At 30.9% G+C, this 22,275-nt stretch overlaps 6 protein-coding genes across 10 annotated transcripts; 2 read left to right on the top strand and 4 right to left on the bottom strand.

The window, feature by feature from the left end:
- Positions 1–188: 188 nt before the first annotated feature.
- On the bottom strand, positions 189–3,635 carry LOC132916605 (phosphatidylserine lipase ABHD16A). The gene is made up of 11 exons (XM_060976744.1): positions 3,441–3,635; positions 3,313–3,366; positions 2,605–2,918; positions 2,338–2,522; positions 2,150–2,264; positions 1,927–2,062; positions 1,525–1,689; positions 1,292–1,419; positions 1,021–1,220; positions 778–929; positions 189–711 (listed from the first exon to the last, which is right to left on the bottom strand). The coding sequence occupies exons 1-11, from the start codon at positions 3,528–3,530 to the stop codon at positions 604–606; spliced, it is 1,647 nt and encodes a 548-aa protein (XP_060832727.1). The 5' UTR covers positions 3,531–3,635; the 3' UTR covers positions 189–603.
- A 926-nt stretch (positions 3,636–4,561) lies between these two features.
- LOC132916589 (endothelial differentiation-related factor 1 homolog) lies at positions 4,562–6,333 on the top strand. The gene is made up of 4 exons (XM_060976707.1): positions 4,562–4,943; positions 5,035–5,086; positions 5,364–5,524; positions 5,610–6,333. Exons 1-4 carry the CDS (start codon positions 4,869–4,871, stop codon positions 5,763–5,765), a joined length of 444 nt encoding a protein of 147 aa, XP_060832690.1. The 5' UTR covers positions 4,562–4,868; the 3' UTR covers positions 5,766–6,333.
- LOC132916587 (proteasome subunit beta type-1) lies at positions 6,325–7,651 on the bottom strand. The gene is made up of 4 exons (XM_060976705.1): positions 7,348–7,651; positions 6,989–7,178; positions 6,651–6,887; positions 6,325–6,578 (listed from the first exon to the last, which is right to left on the bottom strand). The coding sequence occupies exons 1-4, from the start codon at positions 7,443–7,445 to the stop codon at positions 6,393–6,395; spliced, it is 711 nt and encodes a 236-aa protein (XP_060832688.1). The 5' UTR covers positions 7,446–7,651; the 3' UTR covers positions 6,325–6,392.
- A 422-nt stretch (positions 7,652–8,073) lies between these two features.
- On the top strand, positions 8,074–15,159 carry LOC132916582 (GDP-mannose 4,6 dehydratase). 5 transcript variants are annotated; one of them, XR_009660132.1, is made up of 9 exons: positions 8,074–8,395; positions 8,610–8,852; positions 8,932–9,124; positions 9,204–9,436; positions 9,512–9,727; positions 9,806–9,874; positions 12,826–12,984; positions 14,087–14,304; positions 14,899–15,159. XR_009660132.1 is itself a non-coding variant. In XM_060976695.1 (7 exons), the coding sequence occupies exons 1-7, from the start codon at positions 8,342–8,344 to the stop codon at positions 12,913–12,915; spliced, it is 1,098 nt and encodes a 365-aa protein (XP_060832678.1). In that variant the 5' UTR covers positions 8,074–8,341; the 3' UTR covers positions 12,916–13,385. The 5 variants fall into 5 exon arrangements, 3 of the variants coding, with proteins under 3 accessions (XP_060832678.1, XP_060832680.1, XP_060832679.1); XR_009660131.1 differs by lacking the exon at positions 14,087–14,304; XM_060976695.1 differs by lacking the exons at positions 14,087–14,304; positions 14,899–15,159 and having other exon boundaries at positions 12,826–13,385.
- On the bottom strand, positions 10,563–12,826 carry LOC132916586 (forkhead box protein I1-like). The gene is made up of 2 exons (XM_060976704.1): positions 11,224–12,826; positions 10,563–10,978 (listed from the first exon to the last, which is right to left on the bottom strand). Exons 1-2 carry the CDS (start codon positions 11,809–11,811, stop codon positions 10,814–10,816), a joined length of 753 nt encoding a protein of 250 aa, XP_060832687.1. The 5' UTR covers positions 11,812–12,826; the 3' UTR covers positions 10,563–10,813.
- A 254-nt stretch (positions 15,160–15,413) lies between the features above and the next one.
- On the bottom strand, positions 15,414–19,239 carry LOC132916580 (retinoid-inducible serine carboxypeptidase-like). Its single transcript, XM_060976693.1, has 9 exons — positions 19,088–19,239; positions 17,995–18,224; positions 17,257–17,484; positions 17,047–17,157; positions 16,712–16,946; positions 16,440–16,589; positions 16,123–16,200; positions 15,741–15,895; positions 15,414–15,569 (listed from the first exon to the last, which is right to left on the bottom strand). The coding sequence occupies exons 1-9, from the start codon at positions 19,140–19,142 to the stop codon at positions 15,513–15,515; spliced, it is 1,299 nt and encodes a 432-aa protein (XP_060832676.1). The 5' UTR covers positions 19,143–19,239; the 3' UTR covers positions 15,414–15,512.
- Between the last annotated feature and the right edge of the window lie 3,036 nt (positions 19,240–22,275).

Below are 22,275 nucleotides of genomic sequence, written 5' to 3'. Positions count from 1 at the left end.
TGTATTAGTAGATTGTTCAGCGAGTCGAATTAGTTGAGGCAAACAGACGCACGTGACTGGGTAGGAGCGTATTCACAACCTTTAGATACTGCAGAAGAAAATATTGATGCATTGTTCATCATATATTTAACTACTTGGTATAGTAAACATTTTTCGGTTTACACAAAATATTTTAAATTGTGTAAACCAAATTTTGACCAAGTTCTCAGTCCACATTGTGCATTATGCATATCATAAACCTGAGAAGTCAAAGGAGAAAAGGAAAATCAACATCTACCAACTATTAACTAGAATCCTTTGTATCTATCATGTGCTTAGCAATCCTAGCACACGGATGTTGTTTACCTTTATTGACTCGACTCATTGAACGGAGTATAAAACTCAAGTGATAAATACAAAAATTTTAGTTGAAGATGGTATCTTTATCAATTTGGAATATAAAAAACAGATTGAAATTCTACAGAATAAATAACGTTTATCAATAAAACTTAACGTCAAATGCATTAAAAATTATTATGACTCTTAAGAGTTCCTATTACCATAAGAATAAGAATCTTGAATAAAACTCCTAGTAATTAGTCATGTCATAATATCATGGAACTTTTATTCTGTTATTGACATTGCAGATGCAGGATTCCAACCAGGTTGAAACAAATCCACTGCTAATGGTGTACAATGTGATGATGGTTGATCCTTCATATACATTGTTGCCTAAAATGATAAAGATATAAATTATTAGATATTTATTTTACACATTCCTTAATCACATTTACATACAAGAAATACAATAAGCTGTTGTTTTGTCGTAGAATCACAGTCTTCTCCAAGAGTGGAGGGATACTGTACAATATCACCATTTTTTTTTATATCTGCTCCAATAAGTTTCAAACATTGTTTTTCATCAACCTTTGCTGTTTCGATTATTGATTCTATAAAAAATATTGATATGTATCATTACATAATAATGTTGGAAGATTAACTTGGAATCTGTATTTAATAATCTTTAAAATTATTTCTTACTTCTAGTAGATATATCTGCAGATAAAAATCTCACTAAAAGTGTAGCACACTCTGAGGTTTCCGCAAAAATATGTGGATAACGTCGTATTAAAAGTTTTGTAAGCAGCATATTACCACGATTTCCTGATAAATTATTACCATTGGGGGTACATACTACTTCATCTTCTGTTCTTCGTATAAGCAATACCGTGCCATTATATCTTTAAAAAGAAGCAAAAATTATACATTTGTCCATATATATACATGATGCTTCAGTAAAATTTTATAATACCTATTTAATTGCTCAGCAATATTCAAATTGAAATAGTCCCTAATAATGTTTCGTACCAAACCCTCTAGCGACGAGGACATTGTCATAATAGCTAATGGAAGTACATCATCAAATGTAGCATCTAATACCTATAAAATGTAATAACTTCTTTATATAATAATTTTATTTTTCAAACAATTTATATAAAATTTGAATTAAATTAATGTATAAAATGTGTGATGTAGTGATCTTACCAAACTTTGAATAGAAGGATAGTTCATAGCAGCCCATGTTGCAGTGTATCCACCAATACTCCAACCATAAACAATTATTTGTTCTTCAGGGAATTTTAAATGATCGATTGCGAAGCGCATTACGCAATCGATAGCATTCTCTTCTTGAAGAGGATACGGCGCACCCTTTGTAGTCATTTTCATGTCTTACTGTTATCATGTTATAATCGTAGTTTGACTGAAGGAGAAGTCTTGCCATTACTTCAATTATATTTAATTTACATACATGATTGATATTAACTGTAACATTGCCAAAATTTCATCTTTGCAATTTAAAATGAGATATAATAAAGTAACAGCAATTCTTCTCATCAAAGTATCAACATAAAAAGTTGTAAAGTTTGATACAAAAGTAATACTTACAGTACTGCTACCAAAACCTGGGTGATTCCAACCCAATATAGAATATCCTTTACTCATTGGAGTTGATATAATACCAGTTTCATAAAATCCACAATTTCCTTCACAAGTGATAACCAACATGTTACCATTTGTTTTCCTATAAAATTAATATATAAATATAGATAAGGATAATGTATCACAAAATAATATTTTTAGAAAGAAACGTTACTAATGTTTACATTACTTGTTACGTCGGTCAATGAATATAGCATCAATTTCATTATTATCTGCAGTTAACAATTTGTATCTTTCCCCACCATGTTTTATTAAATGTATTCTTCCTTTTAGAAGTGTAGATCCTATATTAATCATAAATTATATCAATAAATAAAAGATAATACAATGTATACAATAATGATCTATATAACTTACGAAATGCCCAGTTAAGAAATGTTATACTTCCAGGATATATCATCTTAATAGCAAAAGTCTGAGCTACAATATATGATAAAAACTTACAAGGCAATGTACATATAAATTCTTTACCAGTTTGCCTTTTTATACGACCACTAGAAGCTGCAATTTTTTCTAAAGTCAACTTCTCTTTAGCTGTAACCCTATAAATACAAATTAAAAAAATTATTCATTAAAATCAGATATATATTAGTTTGATGTTAGTTTAGTAAAAAGAATATGTACTTTTCTATATCTCTGATGTCAAAATCTACAGGTCTTGCCCAGAACTCAAATTCATATTTATCAAGTTCTTGCTTTGTTTCGCCAGTATAATGCGCATTTACTTCATTCAGTGTTTTCAAGAATTTCAAATATATTGGATTATTGGCTCTAGAACAACCACGAGCAGCTAATGATGCAATAAAAATTGTACTAGCACTTGCTGCTAATTTACACAAGAAAGAAATATACTCGGTTATAGAATTGCTATGTTGATACAAAAAGATAGTCACTAATGGAATAATTGCATATAGACGTATGGACCAAATTGCTGCAAACTAAAATAAATTTATTAACAGATTTGTTTCACAGACAAGACATTTGTTTCCATTATGTAATTAATTTCATGATAAACAATTATCATAATTAACAGACTGCAAATTTTTATGCATTTATATGAGAACTGAAAATACAAAATTGCAATAACATAAAAAAATATATGACGCATCAAAAATATAATGCTTTCTATAACACTTGGTAATAAAACAATCTTTTACAAAGGTTCCACATTTTTAATTATATTTTCGAGAATATGAATTTGCATAAAAATCCGTGGTCTATTGATGATTAATGATATCAATCTCTAGAAACACAATTAATATTCTTAATGGATCAGTTTATGTTATTAAAAACAAAGTTTGAATATAATCTTCCTTTTAATGAAATACTCACCCAAATTACGATTTGATCACCCCATCGTTCTAAACTGTTAGGCTCATATGATTTCTGAAATAAATTAATAAAGACATAACCTAAAAATACACTAGTCTAATAAATTGTGTGCAATTATTAATAAATACCTCAACTAAACGACCGATCCATGTTATTTCATAAACTTTAAAAAGGCGAGGACCAAAATTACATTTCCAAAGTGTGCGAATGAAAGACATTTCTCATTTGTTTCAAATATTTCAAACAAATCAACGTTCCAAATCGCCAATGTAAAATACAGGACACAGCAACTTAGCAAATCATGCACATAAGAAAACAAACCGTTACGATTGGTAACGTATTTGGTGGATAAATGTGATCATGTGGTCCACAAAAAAAAAAAAGACTATTAAATTTGCTTATGATGAATATATTCTGCCCTCTTTCTTATATAACAATAATTTATAATGGTTCAAACATAATTGTATCATCGAATATTATAAAACTTCTACGAACACTTGTTAGTAAATTTCTAAATAAAATTGATTTTATAAAAATATCTAGTTTTACCAAATTTTGTCTCTTTAATAATTTATTATTTTTTTACAATTTAAAGGAAATAATGAAAGTTCTATGTTTTTACAGAATTAGTAATTACTTTTTTATTGTAAATTATTATTAGACTTTGGATGTTTATCTAATTTCATATTTTAATAAAGCTGACTATAAAGAAGTGGAGCTTAAATAGAGATTTGTTTCATCTATTAAATATTATAACGAACATTTTAGTTTTGATATTTTATAAATTTTACATATTAGGATTTTGTATAATATTGACTTTAAAAATTTTTTATAAATATATAAAAATCCGTGGTCTAGTTTTTACATATTTTCCAATTTATTGTCAATTATCCATATGTATTATAAATGTATAATGATCCATAGTATAATTATTACATATTTTTGAATTTATTGTTAATTATCCGTACTTATTATAAATGTGTAAATGTGATTCACTGTCTAATTTTTTTGTTACCTATTGTAAAATTTATTCGACATTTTTTAAAAAAACTTTACAAATGATCCCTATCAATTAAACACGAAAATCAATAAAACAAGAAACATTCGCAGAAATTGCTTATACATGAAATCGTTATAATTTTGAATAATATATTTATAGCTATTTAAACACCGCGGTCATTTGATTTATACGCATTTCGTAAATATAGAAAATCAATTGTATCTATGTATAATAGTGTATGATCTTGCATAACAAACGACCTATTGCAAAAATTAATATCTAGTAAATTTTCAGTAAAAATTTATAGTTAAACGAATAAAAAATAAAAATTGTATCATTCGAAGCGTGTGTTTGAAATAGTATGCGAGGAATTGGACAATTTGGTTGTGTATGGGTCGATTCTGGGTCCGTACGTTAAATCGTGCTTTTTGGAACGTATAGAGAAGTTACTGGAAGATTCAGAACAAGTATATACGATAGTGGATGTGGATAGTATTACGTGCGATATTGATAATATAATTTTTTATTTCTATCGGCATATTCAACTTTTTTCAATATGTCAGACTGGAATACCGCTCCTATTACATTACGAAAACGTCCACCAAAAGCTTCAGTACTTAAATCAGAACAGGTAACTTTTTACGGTAGATATTTTCCATCTATTTTGTCTAAGATGATCCCTAGACCAACATCTATTGTTGTGTAATTGTATTTATTTACAGGCAGTAAATGCTGCACGTCGTCAAGGATTTGTGATTGAAACACAAGCAAAATGTATGTAATTCTCAAAATCGTGTATTTTTAAAATTTGTATTATTAAATCTTAGGAATACATATGTATATGTATACATACAATTGTTTAAATTTCATTTCATTTCAAAACATGTTTCATATGTTTGAATATTATGATGCAATACAAGACATTGGGTTTCATTATATCGTTTATATTTTTTTCTTAGCATATTATATACATTCTAATTTATTTGAAAGTTAATAAGAAAATTATTTTTTCTTTTGAATTATATAAATAAATTGTTCTTTTTTTTATTAGGGGGTGGAGGAACAAATAAACAACATGTAGCTACTAAAAACACAGCTAAGTTGGACAGAGAAACAGAAGAATTAAAACATGACAAAATTCCACTTGATCTTGGTAAATTAATTCAACAGGGAAGACAAAGTAAAGGATTATCTCAGAAAGACCTTGCGACAGTATGTTATTATTTATGTAACTTTTATACTTATTTATGTTGTTATGTAAGATATATTTATATATATTTGTTACTTTTCTATATAGAAAGTAAATGAAAAGGCACAGGTCATCAATGATTATGAAGCAGGTCGTGGAATTCCAAATCAAATGGTGATCGGCAAAATAGAGAAAGTGTTGGGAATCAAATTGCGTGGTAAAGATCGTGGTAAACCATTATCACTTCCTGGGAATAAAAAGTGAATCTTGAGAGGAACAATCTGTATTTCTTACCTTTATATATTGTTCCCTACACAGAACTGCAAGAAATATTGTAGGATTGAGAATGATTCTCACACTCTTTACCTTTAGTTATTTTATTATATACTTTAAAATAAAATATTATTTTATTAAATATATTACTGTCTATTGTAAAGTAGGTTGTTATAGTACGCCTTTGTGTACAGAGTACAAGGAGTACATTCTTATTTAATTTTTAAAAGTTATATATGTGTTCAATCTTCAAGTATGCAAACATTAATTTATGAATTATAATTTGTGTACCGTTTTGTTATATTTTTAAAGTACATCCGACTACTATTATTGTGATATACATCTATGAATAATATTTTACAATTTGGTTAATGTAGGCTAAATAAAATAGTATTAATGCAAATAGAAGTAAAAGGTCTATATGTGTATGCATACAAATCATTGGTTTGATAGCATTTATACACACACATACACACTCATTTCAATGTATAATACGATACAAATCACAATAGTTGTATATAAAGATAAGAAATTATTAAATAAATATTAATTATACTTTTTTAGCGTTAACTTTATTCATATAGAAATTTGATAGTATATAAATTTTATTTCATTCCATTAATCTTTTCTCAATTCAAAGGTAGAATCCTGTATGCCATCTTTTGTTATAATTTTGATACTTATAGAATCACCAGTGTAAATATCTCTTTCTGCAGCTGATATGAAAACATCTTTTATAATTGCAACAGCTTTTTCTTGAGTTAAAGGGACAGGTTCAACACCTTCTTGATTTTTATATCCAATCTAAAGAAATATATTACTTTGATAAGTAGTTACAATCTAATTTAATATAACAATAGTACTGCTGTTCATTACCTGATTGTCCAGAAGAGGCTGCAGAAGAGCACCAGCAGAACCACCTGCTCTATATTTTGTTACTTCACAATGTCCTATGGGATCATAACTGTATACACAACCTTTACCATCCTCATCTAATCCACCAAGAATGTTGCTCACATAATAAGGAAAGAAACGTTTATAATATAACATTGTTGATAGCATCTGTGCAACTGCTAATGTTGGCATTTCTTTTTGGTGTTCATGTTCATACATCTATCATATACAAAAAAGGTTATTAACAATTATTAAGATTATTAAGAAATACCTTAACATTAAATTGTAGTAATTAAAAATGAAACTTCATCAAACTTTACCTGCATTCTTGCAGACAAAAGTCTAGTTAAAGTGAGCGTATCGCACCAGCAGCCTGAACAACCCAAAATAGTTTTAGATGACAAAGGGAAGAGTTTTTGTTGTTCACGTGTATAAATGGAAAATCCTGTACTGAGACGTGTATCTGCTGCTATTACACAGAAATCATCTCCTGCAAGGGCTATGACACTCCTATAATTATAATAAAAGAAATTTGTATATAAAATGAATTTGTAATAGTTTGAATAATTATATTATTGCATTAATTAAAATTCAAATATTATTTATGATAGAAAAATATAATAAAATATATAAATATGATACATTAATATTAAGAAGATATAGGTTATGTACAACTTACCCTCCGTTATCAGCGTACGGACTGAAACTTCTCATTTTTGCTGCTTGTGTCTCGTAATCAGGTAACGATCTTCCCGAATTTTCACTTAAAAGAGCCATTTTCTTTAATATTATTTTGTAAACTAAATCTTAATCACTCCTCAACCTGAATGACAATACACTTTGCAGTGAAAATGGCAAGCAAAACAGCACTTTTCTCACACATAAACATGTATGATTGTCATACTTATGATTGGCTAGTTCATGCTTATCTCTACACGAATACACCAATGGCAATAAAATTACTTTTAAATTTTGTAAGTATACGACAAATTACGGATACTTCCAAAAGAACTCTAAAACACATATAACATACTTACGCCTTACATATTGTATAACTTCTAATACTTTTAGATTATACTATTACCTTGTTAATTGGCCACTTTTATCCCCACTATGTTTGATAAATGTCTAGGCGCGCAATTCTAGCATCATACGTGTTGAGTTGTTCAAAAGATTCGTAGCTTTTATCATTTTCTATTAAATAATGAAATATTCAAATAAATACTGTTCTTAGTTGGATATTAAAAAGAATTAGATAGGAACATTGAAAATTCGTTAATAAAATACATATTTCTCGCATATAGTATAGTCTCATTATTATTTATAGCATCTGTAAAGTAATATAGTTTAATTTGGAGTAAATGAGAGATATATAATTGTTAAATCAAGTAATACAATTTTATTAATTCTAAATTAAATATTATTCTTTTTCTTCTCTCCACTTGTATAAACTCAGAATTTCAGAGTGTTGAATTTCTATTGGTTATCGTACCTATTCTATTAACTGTATTGCTGTAGATATCTATAATGTGAGGTTTAAAGCTAGCAGCCGAATGTATTGCACATGAATGAACGCAACAAATTATCTTATCAGTATTGATAACGTTCGGACAGGTTGGCAAAATTGAACGATATTGTAGAACAATAAGACAAGTTTTTAATAGTGCATCGAGATGGCAACTGACGGCAGAAGACGCGTCGCATTAATTACTGGTATTACCGGACAAGTAAGGTTGCCATTTCATACTTTGTTGATATATAGTGGCTCAAGAAGACTGTATTTGGAACTTATCATAGAAAATATTTATGTATCTATTACACTTGTTCCGTAAAATTTTATTGTGATACAACACTATCTTTCATAGATACGTGTTAATTTTTTGTATTCTGTTTGGAAATTATATTATTTCAATTTGTGATATTATTATGTTTTCTTTCTAGGATGGTTCCTATTTAGCTGAATTCTTATTAGAAAAAGGATATGATGTACATGGTATAATTAGGAGAGCTAGTTCTTTTAATACTGCTCGAATTCAACATCTTTATGCAGATCCAAAATGTCACCGCCAAGGCAGAATGAAGCTTCATTATGGTGATATGACAGATTCCAGTAGTTTAGTTAAAGTGATTAGTTCTGTGCAACCAACAGAGATTTACAATCTTGCTGCTCAAAGTCATGTCATGGTACACATCTATTTTTGAAACTGTATTTTATGATTATTTATAAGAGTTTATTTGGTAATGTATTATTATGTTTTCATAGGTAAGTTTTGAAGTAAGTGAATATACTGCTGAAGTAGATGCAGTAGGGACAGTTAGGTTATTAGATGCAATACGTACTTGTGGCCTTGAAAAATCTGTAAAATTTTACCATGCGTCAACATCTGAACTTTATGGCAGAGTAACTCAAGTACCACAAAATGAAAAAACTCCATTTTACCCTCGTTCACCGTATGGTGATTACATATAAATATTATCTTACGTTTAATTTAATATATTTTAAAATAACATTAATTTGAATATTAAAAATTTCAGCTTGCGCAAAACTATATAGCTTCTGGATTGTAGTAAACTATAGAGAAGCATATAATATGTTTGCATGTAATGGTATATTATTTAATCATGAAAGTCCTCGTAGAGGAGAGAACTTTGTTACAAGAAAAGTAACTAGATCTATAGCGAAGATACAGTTAGGTTTACAAGATGTTCTCGAACTAGGAAATTTAGATGCTAAACGAGATTGGGGACATGCAAAAGATTATGTTGAAGTAAGAAAAATATATATTATTCTTTATAATACTTGAAATATTTAGGAAGTTTCTTAAAATCTGTATACTTTACAGGCAATGTGGTTGATGTTGCAACAGCCAATTCCGGATGATTATGTTATAGCAACAGGAGAAACACATAGTGTTAGAGAATTTGTGGAGGCAGCATTTCTATATGTAGGTCGTACTATTAAGTGGGAAGGTGAAGGTATAAATGAAATAGGACAGGATGCACAAACAGGACAAGTATTGGTTAAAGTGAATCCTAAATATTTCCGTCCAACGGAAGTCGTAAGCATTAATTACATATAACAGTAACTACACAATGTTGTCACATTATAAATTAATTATAAATATTTGCTTGTACAGGATGTACTTTTGGGTGATGCTAACAAAGCGAAGGAGAAAATTGGCTGGAAACCTACTGTTACGTTTGAGGTATTTAATTATTAAAAAATTTGATGTTAATATTTATAATAAATATAAATATATCCATAAATATAGTAAATATTTATATTTATATATAATAATATATAATAATATATAAATATAAATATAGTATTAAGAAGTATTATTTTAGGGTCTTGTAAAGGATATGATGGATTCTGATTTAGAATTAATGAGAAAAAATTCAAACGCCTGAAATCATTGTTTATTGATGATAAGAAGTTGATAAGGAAGTTGGTAAGATAAAATTATCGAGATAAATATATGACAGAAGTTAATGCATTTTTAAAATACATTCTGTGTCTCTATAAGACAAAAATATTTAAAGTAGGTTTACTATATTATAAGAAATTCTAATATAATATTATATATTCTTGGGTCAGAAATAGATGAGATTTTTACTACTTAAGATACTAAAAAAAAATAGCTCTTCTTAGTTTATTGATATGTACTATACACATGTGAATACTAAATATTATTTAATTTCATTAGGTATAATCTGCATATACCATACGTTTTGTAAAAGGATCGTTATAGATTTGTTATTTCTCGTTTGCTGTTGTGTTTTAAAGACTACATTCTAGAAGTTAAAAAATTATTCAACTTAAAAAAACATTTAATTGCTGAAAAATAGCACAATTCTTATATACAACAAGTCTTCCTTGTACACACACTATAATTTTGTATATAATGTACCATATTTTAGATTAATCGTTAAATAATACTTTTAATCTTTATACGCAACATGCGATATATAATTAGAAAAGTAAGCACATTTTTATAATAAACAGCATTTATTTTATATTGTATTTAAGAATTTTCAATAACCTTAATTCAGTATATCGAAGAAGTATACAATAAGGATATCAAATCAATTATTTATTTATTTTACAATTAATTATTTTGATATTAAAAATATATAGTTCCTATTTAAATAGGAGATTCGTTCGTGGATTTTCGCAAGATATTCTCGATCGTAAACATCATCGACTTTACACAATGTCCTTGAGTTTGTTCAGTGTTTTTCTCAATTGTTTCACATCTCTGTTCATCTTTTTCCTTGCGTGTCAAATTGGATATGATTTCCGGCGAAACCTAAAATAACAAGGTATAAATTTACAAAAAGATATAATCATCTTCCACATCATCTAAAAATTATTCCAACACTTGGATCAAGTAGATCCAGTTTCTTTTTAAGAAGGCACTGTAAGAAGTTCTCAAACCAAATTCGAAAACTAAAAAAGAAGAAACAAAGAAAAATGGGAGAAAAGAATGAAAAAGAAAAAAGAAATAGTAAAATAAAATTTTTTAAAGACACAACTCAATTTCATTTTGCATACCGAGACCACCGTGTGATGCTGCTCCTGTTTATCCTGCGTCAATCCTCGTTGCCTCCTCATCCTTCTTCTTCTATAATTACCATGCTCGAACATTTCGCTTGCAGAAGGATCTAAAGTCCAGTAGCTTCCTTTTCCAGCTTGATCTTCCCCATTATCGTTTCCAATCACTTTATCCCTTGGTATCTTCACAAAGCAATCGTTTAAACTCAGATTATGCCTTATACTGTTTTGCCATCCTTGACGATTTTCTCTGTAATAAGGAAACCTATCCATAATGAATCTGTAAATCCCTGAAAGGGTGAGTCTTTGTTTAGGCGAAGAATTGATTGCCATGGCTATTAAAGCGATGTATGAGTATGGTGGTTTCTCATAGCGTGGCTGTGGTTTGTATCTTAGCAGGGGAAGGTCCCACGAAAGAGGCACGCTCCTCGTGGTCAACACATCCGGGACTAAGTTATAGCAGCTTGGTAGAGGACACATTGTTGGAAATGTTTCTTCTGTGCTCCAAAATTCGTAATTTCTGCGTAGATCGCAGTTGTAAATCTTCGACATGGAGCAGGGGTGGTTTTGGTAGCTGTTTGGCTCCATTAGAAGATGGAATGATCAAAACATTTGATATTGGTGCACTTTCTTATATTGCTATCGATATTTCTTCAAGTTATGAGGGACCGAAATTAGAATTTTTATTATTATTTGGATTTTTAGGATCGAAACTGAATTCTTTATTATTTAGAGTATTGGATTTTTTTTAGAAGCCTATTATAAAATTGAAATCTTTGTAGTTTCATACAATTTCACTATCTTCTTCCTCTCTTCATGTTCTTACGCGTTATTCTCGTCGACCTTCGTTCTCATCGTTATTACCAGTGCCATTGTCCAAATTTTCAAAAATCGTTTCGAGACTGTGATTCACAGATACAATTTCACAAGTAAATAGCCTAAATCGCAAGCACTTTGTTCCCTGTGTCCACTTCTTTTGTCTTCAAGGACCAACAAGATCCAAGAAAATCCTCGAGTACCTCTACAGTCGAACCATGCATTCTTTCAGATTGAACAATCACCTAGAGCACTTCACAATCATTCACAATTAATTCTATGATCTAATATCGTAATCCAACACCAGAAATTATAATTCAATTGTTCAACACCAAGAAGAAAATTTATGAATAATTGAATCATCCAGGGGGGAAAGTAGTACAATAACAGTACAATGACAATATCTTCAAAAAATTAATGAGGTTAATTCCGTAACATATTGTGGATGGTATATAATCGCATGTATGTAACTTCGATTTCCGCAGAAAATCGGAAGGTAAATTAATTGACCAAACTGAAGATGTCCAATGCAAAGTAAACGAAAGAGGTAGATTTACGTCTTCCGTCCACAATATTAATAAACTTAAACTTACATATGTAAAGAAATAATACTAAATTTTCTTATATTATCTAGCTAATTAAAAGAGAGACACACTTGTGTCATTTTTCTATTGATATCCTCAATTGTACTTCTTAATAAAAATAATTACTTTTGCTGATTGTTTAACGTGTTAAAATGACACGACTGGTTCTTCTAGGTGTTAAACGTTGTATAATGGTTTTAAGATTGGGAACACTGAACCGCCTCGAACTGGTCCGAGTTCGTATACGTCGAGAACTGACTACGATTTGCGGCTGGTTAGACCAATTCTCTAACGAAGGGTGTTTAATTTGACACGGAGATTCAGAGGATGGACCAGCTCCGCCCATCGTGGCTTCCTGGAGGTACGTCGTTCGCGCGTTTTCAATACGAGGGAGGCGTCGCGTTACCTATCTGAGACCCGTGGGTACATGTTTTATTGCTATTTACACATATGCTGTCCCAACACCCACGCCGGCAGTAAACGAGCCGATATGTAAACAAAGTTGCGGTAATTATACCGAAACCGTGCCGCTTCTTGGAACCGCTCTTGTCTTCCTCTTCTGTGCTCGCTACCCTCTCTTCCACGTTAGCGGTCCACGGTGACTTTGACTAGGGGGAAAACCGTCAAGTCACCCCTTTTCCAACGAAGTTTCGCGATTCACTTTCTGCTGGACTAGAAATTAACGTTATAATTAATATTGGAACTATCGTATGTCTTAACTACTAACTGCTAACTACTGATTATTATAAATTTGGAAAATTTGTAAGTGAGTTAGATATAAATTTTGTATCAATGAAATCCAGATTATACACGTATAATCTTGTTAAAATCTATTTTATTAAAAATTTATCTTAGTAAATTCCAGATCTATAAAAGTTGTATATGAAAGTTAAAATTGTATCATGAATAATTTAGATCTACATGTTTCAGGTTTATCAAATTTTTGTTTAAGATAAAATTGTATTATAAATTTTGTTATTTACAATCATCCTATATAATTATATTATCTATAATCGGTCAAAGTAAATATCCTTTAAACAGAAGCTATCTATGTTTTCCTATTCTACTCTTATAGATCTATTTTACAATTGAGATAAAACGTTATCAATAAACTTTTAGAGAATATACTTTTATCAATGCAGCTATTAAACGAAGATATGTTCTTCGCTTATTTTTGAATTGCTTTTACTAGGTTTGTTTTCACATTCTTCTTAATACTATTATTATCTCATTCTTAGTGATCATTAGTTGTCAGCATGCTGTTGTTACTAAAACAAATCAACATCAAGATATTCTATTATAAATACTCTTACTTTTATTATAGTCAAATATTTTTCCAAATTTATGAAACCTTGATTCATGAAGATTATCTAAAAAAATATCATCGCATGAAATAACGTTTCGCTGGTAATTTTTAACGATTCAGTAACTTAAAAATATTTCTTTCAATCGTGTTTTTGAAGAGGCCAAGCTACAGCTACGGCCATAACCGAAGATGAAGAGATTGAGGGAAGAAACGTCGTTATTTGTTTGTTCGCCGTTTCTGGTGCCGTCCTTCGAGCTTCGTTCCATCTTGAAATATTAAGAAACAAATCACCGTGGATCTGACGGCGGAAGGAACCGGCGGATTAGCGTATTCAAAGCTCCAAAGTACCTTGGTCTCGTATCCCGGGCATCCTCGGTATGTTCTTCGAAAACAACCAGAATTGTCTTCGTGGTGTTAATCCTGCGCCCCTGTTTTCCGTTCCTTAAATCATTCCGATGGTATAAGTAAAGAAAAACATTTACAGAAGCTGCGGCAGATGGTAAAAATAATTTTCGTCTGAAAGAAAGTACATTTCTATTTTTTATTCAATACTAGTATACTTTTTTATATTTGTAGTTTCTAGTTTTATCAGGATATTTTTAATTTCTTTTTATTATTTTTAAATTGATATAGAAGTATATGAAATATACTACTATAATATATAAAACTCCTATAAAAGATTTTTAATTAATTTCATTTAAAGTCAAGATTATCTCAAGTAATATTACCTACTCATTCAAATTTTAGATCAAAATATTGAGTAGTTATTTTTCCAGTTATAGCAAATTTTTCTAAACTATATATAATTTTAGATAGGATTATAGGAATTTTAATTGCCATTAGAAGAAACTCTTAAAGAATTTCTTTATATAATATTTTAAAGAAGAATGCAAAGATATAAAAATTCCTATGAGCGTCTTTCGGTGATTGGGCTGGGAAGAAAGATTTTTTCCTATGTTTTATTTACAGGATCGGGCAACCGCAGAAGCCTTTCCTCTTTATCGGCGATACTGCCCCGCAAGCGCAGGCGGTCTTGTTTGCGGATCGTTTCGTTTTACTGCCCAGTATCCGCTCGAATCTAAACAATCGTTCCTTATTGACAAAATCGGCGGGCGTCTGCGGCTTAGCCAGTTTCGGATTGTTGCTTCTGCGACGTTTTACGAGTGTGGGAAAATTCACAGCGCGAGCCAGAACCACGTCGTTCCGGTAAACCATTTCGCCTCAGGGCCCCCGCTAAATCGCAAAAAATAAACGAACAGTCCCTCGTGGTGGTGAATTTTCTTGGAAATAACGAGCATCGCTATCTTGCTGTTGTTATATCAGACCTTGAAAACGGACAACGCGATCGAAGAATCTGGCGACCGAAGAATCTGGTAATCGAATTTTTTTTTTTTTTGGCCATTAGTAGTTAAGTGGTTTGTTTGTAATTAACATAGAATGTCGTGAATTTGAAGTTTAATAGGTATGATAAGGTGCAAAATGAATTTCTGTAGCTTTCTTAATTTATTTAGTTCGTCTTAATTTTCATTCATTCAATGTTGGGTTCCGTTTCATACAATCAGCCCCTTCAAATGATTTGCTTGTTATTTTGTAAACTCCTTTAATATCCATGCCATTGCTGCTGGATTATCCTTTGGTACCTGCATGACGAAATAATTTTCATATAACATCTTTATATGAAATAATTACATTTATATAGAATAATCAGTTATAAAGGATGTTTCATAACATATGGGACTAACTACAATGATAAACAGAGGGTACGAATGACAAGTTATGAAACAACCTGTATGGTTAGATTTCTTATTTACCATGTGTCCGGCTCTGTTGACCCAGTACATAGAGAAATTGCCATAAGACTTCACATAGCCTTCGGTGATGTTCTCTACTACCAAGGGAGCTCTGTCGGCCCTGTGCCAGGAATTAGCGTCCTTCCACTGCATCTTTTCAACCCAGCGTAGAGTGCCTGCATCGTTGTATCAATATTATACTTTATGTAGTTATCCGAAAAATTATAGTTCTTCGAAAGCGATGCAAAACGATTGCGCAGAAATGTATATTACATTTCTTATAAATAGTTTTCACATGAAATGTTTTTCATAATATTGCAGTATTCTTTCTTTTTTCATTATTCTACTATTAAATCAAGGAATTGAAGAGATGTTAAGGTGATTATTTTAGAAATGAAGATACCTGGAGTGTCAACGATGAGATCCATATGACCACTGATTACCACAACCTTTAGTTTAGTTTCGTTCAGCAAACTCTCCACTAGAAAAACAAATTCGATGTTAATTGATTAAGATTCTCTATTATTTGTAGAGAATGGTGTTTGTTTGATGGTTGCACATAACGGCGACATTGTTTTGCCCGGAGTTTATTTATTATTACATTATGTATGCCCTAACGATGTTGATACTCCAAGGCAAAACAACAAGATGATTCGAATTGTCGTTTAGCTCATGTGCCGCTACATATTCTTAATGCTTCTATTATCTATTAGACAGCACCTATATGGATAACAGGCTTCATGAAATCTCCTCTCAATCTGCTGAATACCATACTGGATTGGGTGCCATGATCAGAAGGTAGATTAAGGCTTTCTTTTACAGGGCCGTTCATCAGCGTGCTTAAGGATTCCTGGCTGAAGACGGAATATTCTAAAATGATCAAATAATTCTTAAAAATTATCGTCCTGTATAATCAATTAATATTAACATTATTATATATCGTTATGTATGGATCATTGACAATTATATTAAATAATAAATTATATTTTTACCTTGAGCAAATGTTGGTTCTGATACAAGCCTTTGCTTAAGGGAGAACTGATTGGTATAAGGTTCTATTTTCGTTAGAATGTTATAAAAATCGATATTATTAGTAACTTCAATAATCGCTCCTTCGGTATAGCTCCACAGCCTGGTTGCGTCTGCCCATCTTTCGCTATCTACGGCCTCTTTTGTTCGTAGAGCTGCTTTGTTGACCTTCTCATAGCCGTCAGTGTCTACCATACCCTACAAAAATATTTTGCCAATTAATATAAAAAATGGATAGTGTATAGATGATGTAAAAACTGAAAATATATCTGATAACATTAAGGAAGGCATGTCATACTGTGGCGAGTAAAAAGGGCGCCCAAGTCATCACGGAATCAATGGGGGAGATCCAGGCGTCACCAAGGGCTACACCCTTCAAGTTACTCTTAATTTTTTCCTGTTGTTGTGTCTGTAATTTTAAAAAGAAAGATGAAGCAATGGTAAGAGGAAACTACATGCAAAAGTCGGAAATTAAAAAAAATAATTTAATTAAAATATATTGCCTTACCTTGTACCATAAAAGAGCAAATTCTGCACCCATTTTTCCTCCATAAGACTCAGTGGTGATATATGTGGGCACATCAGCGAATTCCGGTAACTGTTTCAAGAAACCTTTTATACATTCCAAGAGATCCTCTGCGATCTCTGCATTCCTTGTCGTAAATCCTCCTAGCGTGGTATAACTAAAGCCCGTGCCGACTGGGTTGTCGATAAAGAGAACGTTGTAATCTCTCACCTGTGAATATTTTAATATTTATTTATGATATTTGTGTCTACTTAATTATTCTTAAAGCTTTAAGAAATTATTTCAGAGGTATTTTTACTAACGACTTTTTTTCAACTAACTTTCCGTTTACATAATGAAAATACTAAATGTAATATTAATAATAATCTTCGATAAACTTTTATTCAAAATTCTATGGTTTGTCTACAGAAATATTGATTTATAAAGGAAGTATACATATACTTATATAACATATCAATCTCTAGTTTTAATATTACATTAAAACTGTTACATTAAAACCGTGAGAGTATCGTATCGAAGAAGATTAATTTCTTTTTAACAACGACTAAGTTATAAAACCGGAGATCTATTTACCAATGATCTAATTTTACTTGACGAATTTCAAGTTAACACCGATATCGAGGCTTGTTTAAATGGAACACGATAAGACAAGAAAGAAAGATCGACCAAATCGATAAGTTTTAACTCATGTTTAAGTCATCTGTTGACATTTTGTCCTACCCAAGTGAAATTCCTCGGCTCCAAGTTGACGTCCAGAGGTCCAAGTTCCTCAAAGTTGCCATAAGATGTGGAGGATGCCCCGGGTCCACCTTGCAACCAGATGATCAACGGTTTCTCATAGTAGGAAGACACGTTCGCGGTGGTATAATAAAGCCACCAGAACATATGCGAAGTCGGTCGTACTTTCACGTATCCCCATTCTTGTTCTCCAGGACCGAATCCTTTTTTTGCTGTCGAGTAAAAGCGTTGTTTGATTAGAAGCCTGATCTTCGGTGTATTTGCATAAGAATTTTAAAGATTTCGTAATTTCTAGTCGAAGTAAACGAAGAATAGATGGTGTTAATATGTTGATACTACTAAAATTACTAAAAGTGATCATAGTTGCATTACTTCAAAAAGAAATGCGACATCACAGAATAGCCTGTGGAATGTAACGTTAATTCTATGCTTATTTATTTATTTTTCTTTCTTCTTCGTTGAAGGATATCTGATCTGCATTACAACAACTGAAAAATATGATGCAAGGAAGTGTAAAGACGAGTAGCTCAAACTATGCAGATTTTAACTTGGATATCTACGTATATTTGCTGAGCTTTAGGATATGACAGTACAAACAGGAATATTCTTCTGTAGAGTAAACAATTTGGTCACTTTTGCATAACTATTGACAGAACTTTTTCTTTTTTTGTGCATAAACGAGTAAACGATATCTTGTAGAAGATTAGTGGTGTTTAATTGTTTGAAAAAATATTTGAAATAAAGTATCGCAATTAGTCTGGAAAGATCTGGTTTGAAAATGATAATTTCATAAAACAGGAATTTAAAATACAAAATGGTGTTGTTGTAGAAATCTAATAAATAGGATATACATACTTATACTTAAATATCATATTTTATTAACATCATATCTTAATACATAACAACATCCTACTATATCTTGAAATATATTTACAGTATAGGTACTATTATATATTGTTATTATATTACTATTATATGTACGTGTTATACATTATTACATATAATATATATAATAATATATACATATAATACTTAGATATAGTACTTATATTATACTTATCCAGATTATACTTACCAAGGCCTTCAGAAGCGAAGCACAGTGTTACAAGCAGGAGTGCCGAGAACTTCATTATTGTTGCTTGAATAGCAGACAATTAAAGACTGAATGTTTACACCATGAATCTCGACAGGATGGTCTTATCTACCATTAACGAGCGATTGATTAGATATACAGGGACCGATTAATCCCGTTGTTTAAGGTTTCCACATTTTTCGGTGACCCAATCTGCTGCCATCGAACAGATGATTTCCTATTAATGATATCTTATCAATTCCTTTCGCTCGAAGGATTTTGTAAAATGATTACCATCCTGCTCAGGTGATCACACTAAGCTCATCAGCAAGTCACAAGCGTATAAATACCTCGTCTTACATGTTGTTATTTTGTTTCCCGTTAGTCGATTCTGTCGAATTGTATGCGATTCTCCAACTGCTATTCGGGACATCAAGCTGGTTTCCAGAAATGTTTAAAAATAATGATAATAAAAAAAAAAAGAGGAAAATAGGGACGAGTACTGCTTTCACGAACGAAATGTAAATAACAGTTATTCCGTGTGTACCAGTTCTGTGCAACAGGTTTTACGGTTTTTTGACTTTTTAAGTAATTTTTTAACTCCTGTTTAACATCTTCTATATATTTTTCCTTGACATTTTCTGGAACGTTGTCTTATGCTTTTTTTTATGTTAAACATTTTAATTTTAACTGACTAATTGTTTCATAAAAGAATCGATCAATCTTATTAGTTGAACGAATAATAATTTAATTTTATTTCTTTTCGATATCTTTAATCAATCAAAACGATAAATTGGTGATTTTCTACTTTGTATGGGTGAGACGATTGATCATTAGGACTGGTAGATCAACTATAGCTATATAAATAATTACTGCGAAATCAAGTTATCCCGTCGAAGGTCAAGTTTGAGGAGAATTTAAAAAAGAAACCTGAAGAACTAGCTAGTCTCTTGATTTCGATATTATTGATGTAACTCGTAATACTTGTATCTATGTGTTAGAGATGTATGGAACAGGAACTGCGGTTAATTTCTGTGTCAACGCTCCAGAATGTGGACACAGACACGAAATCTTATAAAGATACGCATTTATCGATTTGAGCTGTCGGATGATTTATTACCTGTCAGAAATTGTATTATTTGTGAAATTTGTTTCTTCCTGGGAAAATATTTCCGACATAAATACGATGGAATTCTTAAAATTCCTCCAGCTAACATCTTGGATCCACTTTGATACACGTTTATCTACGATAAGATGTTACCTTTATTATTGATTTAATCGTATGATTATTTTATTAAATACATTGTGTTATTATTATATTATTATTCAGTCTATTATTCATATCAATATATATTATATTATCGTACCACTATCAAGACTTTTCCTAAGAATTTCTTCAAACTCCATTATTGCGAAATGCATGTTTTCACTCTATCATAATCTCGACAATCTTTCTCGTGGGTCGAAATTTCTTAAGGCTACAAGCAAAAGTCACAGTCATCCACACAAACATTAGTTTGTTAACCAATTAACACATTCAACTCTGCCGCACAACGGTGAAATTTCATTTCCGTTTTCCCTCCTTCAAAACATTCTTTTCTTATTCTTTCCGTGCTCGGGTCGCAGGTTTTCATTCGCCTTTGTTGTCGAGACTGATCTCATTTGCATAACGTAGGAAAGATAATAAAGAATCCGAAGAAGAATGGAGAAAGACGATGAAGTTGTTAGAAAATTTGAGAATAACGTTTAATTAGTGAATAGTACTTTCAAGTGTAAAACAATACGAGCTGCTTGGAAATGGAAGAATTCTGATCACTAATGATATTTAGGAATGTCTGAAGATCTTTGGTTCAAATAACATCAATAAAAATTTTGTTCGTAAAAACCAATTTTTTTTCCCTCTAATATTTAATTCTTCGGTATATGTGTATATAATCTCTACAATTTTCAATATGTGTATTTATAATATATACGCTGTATTAAAGTATCTTCAATATCTGAAAAGGATTGAAGAGTGAATAAAAAGAAAAAGGATACTTTAGAGAATATGGATAAACGGACATAAATTTGTACCTATACGTACCTATAGGTACCTACATGCACAGTAAGACAGTGAATAGTTTGTAGAATAAACAAAGATTAATGTACACAGTTTAGTTAAACGAACCTTATTTTTAAGAATAAAGAAACAAAATGATAAGATGGGAATAGCTATCATAAAACATTAAACACACACGTGGTTACTATTTCCTATTGATGATTGTTGCCTTCGGTTATCCTTGATCCCTCTTAAAAAGAGAAATCGCGGTTGACCAGTCGATTCGTAGAAAGAGATCCACAATTGTAGGTTCTATGCAAAATTTCGCAAAATTTCCTGGATACCATTACTATTTTCTGTGTCCTCGATGCACATGTAACATGGAAAATTGTAGTCGAGGGTATTGCAAATATACTTGTTTTTCTTATTCATTATAATTGAGATTTTCTTCTGCTTTTTCTTTTTCGTTTCTTGTTATTATTTGATTTATCGTTAGATATTTACCTAGCATCTTGTGAATTCTGTTGGAATGCAAGGGTTTTCAGATATACATATATGTAGCTACTGTTTTACGACACGGATGACACGTGTGTACGTGTTGCGCAATTTGCTGTGTTACGAAGTTGAAGAAGTAAGGCACGTCGGATCGTCTCGTCGTTAGTCGTTATCGAAATCCTAGTCACGAATCGAACGTTGAACCGTTTCGGAATACAATCTTTTTTCGTATTTCGTTAATCGTAGTAGCTTAATCAGATGGATGTTCACTCTGAAATTTTACGCATCGTCAGTCTTTCTTTACTTCAATATTTTTGGTAACTTTCTCTGATTTTTTTAAATTTTACGGTGTTGTAACTATAAATAAATGTTTCAAGGTATATATAGATATATGCCTAAAATATATTTGCCTTATTTCTGACTCTTTGTTTTTCTTTGATAGATAATTACTGAATTTCTTCGTCATGAAGGGGTTAAAGACAATAAATCTTCCAAGGTCGTTAAAGTATATTAAAAAGTTCAATGGATAAATAAACATACAAAAAAGAGGAAACAAGGTACATTTCCATTCATTATGTTTCGTTTGACCATCCTTGAAGCTAACATTGAGAAATAGTTTTTTCTTAATCGCACCTCAACGACGAATGCTCGACTGATG

Source organism: Bombus pascuorum, chromosome 2 (assembly GCF_905332965.1).
Source record: "Bombus pascuorum chromosome 2, iyBomPasc1.1, whole genome shotgun sequence".
NCBI classification, from domain to species: Eukaryota; Metazoa; Arthropoda; class Insecta; order Hymenoptera; family Apidae; genus Bombus; species Bombus pascuorum.
Note: the sequence above shows the minus strand (reverse complement) of the source record. Positions and strands in the feature narration are given on the sequence as shown.